Here is a 5,515-nt window from a genome sequence, read left to right as displayed (position 1 = left end):
TATATATTTATTTTATATATATATAAAATAAAAATATACTAGCCAATTGCCCATCTAGAATGATGGGCCAAGACAGCCAATCAGAGTGCAAATAAAGCATTATGGACAGACAGACTAAGGCTTTTGTACATATAGAACTGACCTTTCATTTTATTCATAGATTTTGGAGTTTTTATCAGAGAATTCACAATTTTTTATCAGACAATTTGTGATTTTTTTTTTATCAGGGAAACCAGGATCCCTGCTGATGAAGTTGCCAATAAGGGGTCCAGTTCATATTGTTGGTCATGCTGGGTGTTTAGACAGGGACATTTGTATACTAGGGAAGTGTACTAAGACCTCACTGATTCTTTTCACTGAAACAATGCGGAGACAATGTTTAACAACATCTTTTGTATGTTATCAGCCTAAGACAAATTGGACCCTCTTAGAGGTGAAAGATGCACTGTATCCTTTTGCAAACCGAAAGGCATAGACTCTGATAATGCACAGCAAAGTTTATTTTTCACTTGTGAACGTCACTCAGTACTGACACTGAATACATAGTAATTAAAGTAATTCAAATGGAAAAAAACAATGCATGGGTGAGACTATAAAGCTACACAAAATCCCTATAAACTAAGGCAAATATGTGGCACTAACAAGAAAAGTGATGGTGTGAAGGGGCATAAACTTTTATTGCCACCTGCTTAAAATGACCTGAATAGCTTTCCACCAGTTATGCAAGCTATCCCCAAAACATGCCTAGAGCATCTTTATAGCAACCTACGCCAGCCACATGGAATCATAATTATTATAACACCAGTACATTTTATTCCTCTACTGCCTCTTAGCAGATAATCTCAAAGTCCTTTTACACACATTAATTATACCACACAACATTTGGTACAGCAGGTGTGACTCACCCTGTGGTACAGACCACACAACATGGCGTGCAGAGCAAAAGGGCACATATAGTGGCTACTGACCCACTAGGTAGGAAAAACAGGAAGAAAATCCAGTTGCCCCAGCTTTGCATCTTCCATTTACTGTAAACCCTAGTGTTTGCTGTACACCCATATTTATATATTGGTTATTTCTGACATTATCCCTCAGGGGTGCGACTTTCCTTAATCATCACACCTCTGAGCTTTCCAGCTCCTTTTTCTCTGTGATCCTAATCTGTTGCTGTTGACACGTTCATGTACCTAAACCCTATGTGGGTTTCAGAGCTCACCTCCACAGGTGAACCCAGAAAGAAGACAGTGATGAAAAGGTATTCTGACTATAGCACTCCAATGCAAGTTGTATGTTCTTCAGAATGCTGATTGGCTACGTAGCGAAGGAGAAGCATGAACCAGAAGACCCTTCTCAGTGGAAAATGCTGTCACGTTTTTGCACGCTGGCTTCCCTTTGAGCCCTAGCCTACAATGAGAGATTAAACTTGAAAATGCCCAGGGGTAAATATTGCAGGCTGCCTTGGTAAGACTCATAGATTTGGACCTGCATGAATAAAGAAAACATGCAGTAACACTAGCCTGGGTGAACATTATTACAATCATTAATCTTCATGCTATGTTATAATGTGCCAGAGGTCAGGAAGAAGTTCCATTTTCTTCTCCTTGGGAAATATTTCGCAGTGAGGTGAATTACTAAATCAGCTGCTATCAGATATAGGGTAGCAAAGTACCTGGACAGACAGGCCCACATTCTGTGCTGCCCTCCTGTTCCAGCCATGAGTCAACATGGGATAAAAATCAGTGCAGAATATCACTGTCTCTCCCAGATCTATGTGTTTTTGTTAGTGCTAGAACAAGTTGACCAAGACTTGTCCAAGCTAGGACCTGACCCCTGGGACTGCAAAAACAGCATTACTAGAATGCATGGCAAGCCTTGTTGGCTTACGGTTCTTTGTGTGCAAAACTAGTAGTCAGGAAGGATTTCTAAAGGCAGCTTAATTAAATAAATTCTTCACTCTTTCCTTTCATTTCTGCCAGTGTTGAGATTACAGCACCCAAATTCAAACAAGCATCTTCTGTCACTTCGGAAAATATTCCCTTCTTCTCCCCAGAGTACTGGTTATATTTAAGGAGAACAAAAATCACTGCATTGGAGAGAGAAAACTGTATAGCTTAGGAACAAGTGGAACGATAAAGAAAGGGGAGGGAGGGTCTGCTCGTGTTTGAAAGCAACTTTATTTTTCTATATTTAAAGCCTTTCCTTCCTCTGTCTATCTGTCTCTCGCCTCTGCTCCCTCCCACCCTGGAACACACTCCCCTTTCCCACTTCTAATGTTTTTTTATATTCACGGCTTGACCAAATTCAGTGGCATTATATTCAGCAGGTAGGAGGTACTGAAGATTTTAAGGTGAGATTTAAGGCATACACAAAAAAGGACTTGCTGATCTATCCCCACTACTAAAGATATGCTGATATAATTCTCCCAGTGACTATATTCCAGTATAGGTATAGAGATAGGGTATTAGAAATAAATGCCCACAGAAAAGTGGATGGCTTACATTTGGAAACAATAAGATGTTTGGGTCTTTCTGAACAGTCAGAAATTATGTGTTGAAGATTTCAGAGGTGACTATGAAAACAGCTCTAAGGAGATACTACAGGTCTACAAGTAAATATTTGCAACATGATGGACAAAAGATTGACTTCTATGCAGAACAGTGGTTCTCACCTTTTTTTGACTAAAGGCATCCCTGAATAAACTTAAGGTGCCCCTTTGAAAACTAGAAGCTGCCATTTTCCCCCTTTTTGACTACAGAAAAATTAAAGAGCAGTGTTCTGTTACAAACTACTCAGCAAGACCACAACTATGGATTTCTATTTGAAATCTCCGGGTTTATCCTGTGAAACTTGTTTGCAAACCTACCGGTGCTAATATTATGTGGCATACTACAGCATCCTTAAAAGCATCCCATGGAACCCTAAGGTGCTGTGGCACCCTGGTTAAAAATCCCCACAGCTTGACAAACCAAGGATGCACAGTGCATAGCTCACCCACCACTGGAATCCAGCTGCATCCCTACGTGGAGTGGGTGACTCACACTACACAGCAGTAAGGAGGTTGGTCTGGCACTTACATACTCAGATGACACATGCTGTGCTGACAGTGGTTACAAGCACATGTAGGTGTCCTTGGAGGGGAATGCCAGGCCCAATTTGTTGCTACCCTGTATGTTGTGTGGGTGCTTATGCCTGGGTCAAGGGAATGCAAATCATCTATCTCTAACAGCATCTTGCAGTCTGTTTTGATGGAGTCAGTGCCTGTGCCAGTTGCAGGCAACCATGGATGAGGCTACTGAATCCAGTGGAAAGAGGATGACAAGGCACAATTGTAAATGCATGCTATAGCAGAAACAAGCCCTCATTTACCCCTCAACAAACAGAATTTTGCACCATTTCACACTAAAATGCTTTGACACTCCCATTTCACAGGTGTTGGTTGTATCCATGTTGGTCTAAAGACATAGGCAGACAAGGTTCTTAAGGTAAATCTGATATATTTTATTAGACCAACTAAGAAAATATCAGATTTACCCTAAGATCCTTGACACTCCTGTGGCCTTTCTGAATGGGTATGGACAAGATAAAGTGAGCAAAAATGATTCATTTTAATTTTGTGGAATTGATGCTTAGGAAATCAAGGAGTGATGGTTTCCTGAGATACAACTCTGCACATATAATTCAGTTCTCATCTTCAGCTACCTGTCCTGCTAATCCAAGCTTGGAATCTCCAAGCATTTGCCGTTTTACCCCACCCCTACCCTATAGCCCCTTGGTATCCTAGCCTGGATGCCCCTAAATAGCCCTGTTAGTACCCCCAATATGCCCAGTAGGCCCCCACATAATCCATAGGAAGAGAAGACTAGAAGGGATTTCTCAAGCCATAAGATCAAGTTCCTTGTGTTCACAGGCAACCTTGTAAAAAACAGGTCAAAAAAGTGCCCGGTCAGTCTCAGACACCGTTGTCACAAATCACTCAGTAAAAAATACCTCCTATGCGCTTCAGGAACAGAACGCAAGAGCACCATGTACAACTGTGGGAATCCCCAGAGAACACTGTCCGGCTGTATCAGTCCTGACCTACAAAAACCCTCACTATTTCCCCTTGGGAAACTGCATGCTGTGTCCAGGGCTACCAAAACGTTCACACGTTGCAGCCGTGGGCACAAAACAGAGACCCGTAAAACTCACCTGTGAGCAGAGATAAGGTCTAAATGCCAGGCATGTTTCACCTCGGAGAAAAACCCCAACCGAGAGGCAGCCAGAAAAGTGCTGCAAGCCCTGTCTGAGTCCATCTATAGGCTGAAGATCTGAGGCAAAAGGACAGAGAAGCAGTTCAGAGAGCTGCAGGGGGAGGAGAAATGTACTGTACCTTTTCTGCTGCAGCAGGTGAATTTCCTCAAGGCGCCAGTCCCGGGACTTCTTGCCCTGTACTCTGTGACACAGTCCATTCCAGATCTGCTTCAAGAGCTTGTTGTCTCCAAACAGAGGCACCCCCATTTCTCCTGCTCTTCTTTTCTCCTTCAGTTGGGGCAACCTTCAAAGCCCCAACACAAACCAGCAACACCAACCGCAAGGATTTGGGAAATGTCACTCAGAAGCCTCCTGTTTCTCCACAGGGATTAGCACTCTTTTCCAAGGCTCTTACGCACAGAGGCTTGTCCCCAGTTGCATCAATTTCCCAAGTGCCCAGGTAAAAAGCAAAAATGGCTAGAAGGTCATCCCGAGGCTTGACAAGCAGTAGAATAAAATGACACTAAGCAGTCATTTAATCTTCAAAATAGCCCAACCCACAGGTGTGTCTGATTTGAAAATAGCTACCTGGGTGCTTATCTCTCAGGTGGAGTGACCCTGCACAGCCACAGGGGAACATGTAAGTCCTGAGCGCCTAATACTTTGCAGTTTCTAAGATCTATAATTCTGAGATAAACATCCACCTTATCTACTCCTGAATCCCACTGGCAGGGTGCATCAGACCAAAGGGACCTGGAAAGAGACTGACACAGGGCTAGACAGATCACACAGAGCACCATCTAGCTCTGTGAACATGTTACAGTGTGTCCAGAGTCTTACTGCCTGGCTGGGAGGTGGGGCAGAGGAGGACACACCTCCCAGCTCACCTCTCTACAAATCACATCAGGAGACACGCTGGTTTGAGATGGCTCCTTCCCCCTCCTTCATACACATGCATGCTAAACCATCCCTGATCTATAACTTGCATAGACGTCAGAAGTTTACAGCCATTGCACACGAAATTTTGCACTCTCTCGCTTCCCTTTTTTCCATTCCTGGTTCATTCTCTTTTATTTGACCTTGATCTGACAGGGGAATGTATTGCCAAGGGATAGGGTATTTATCGCTGAACCTTCTTAGGGTCTGATAGAGCAGTCAGCAGGTCAGGGATGCTGCCTCCAGAACTGATTGGTAGGAACTGGACCTGACTGGAAATTCTGGTCTTGATCCCACTAACAGCAATGGAGCCCACAGTCTACCTGAGCAGCCCTCCAGTTGCAATGAA

General features: G+C 43.3%; 1 protein-coding gene across 1 annotated transcript in view; it reads right to left on the bottom strand.

Annotated features, from left to right (window-relative positions):
• The window catches only part of TRPV5 (transient receptor potential cation channel subfamily V member 5), a 37,130-nt gene extending 32,117 nt beyond the window's left edge, over positions 1 to 5,013 (bottom strand). Inside the window, exon 1 of the mRNA XM_019548511.1 lies at positions 4,370 to 5,013. Coding sequence (XP_019404056.1) covers positions 4,370 to 4,497 — 128 coding nt within the window. The 5' untranslated portion in view covers positions 4,498 to 5,013. The remainder of the gene's footprint in view (positions 1 to 4,369) is intronic.
• Positions 5,014 to 5,515: the final 502 nt, after the last annotated feature.

This window comes from Crocodylus porosus, unplaced genomic scaffold, assembly GCF_001723895.1.
Source record: "Crocodylus porosus isolate Cpor-Errol unplaced genomic scaffold, CroPor_comp1, whole genome shotgun sequence".
NCBI lineage: Eukaryota > Metazoa > Chordata > Crocodylia > Crocodylidae > Crocodylus > Crocodylus porosus.
The sequence above is the reverse complement of the archived record's forward strand: the minus strand, read 5'-3'. Positions and strand labels throughout refer to the sequence as shown.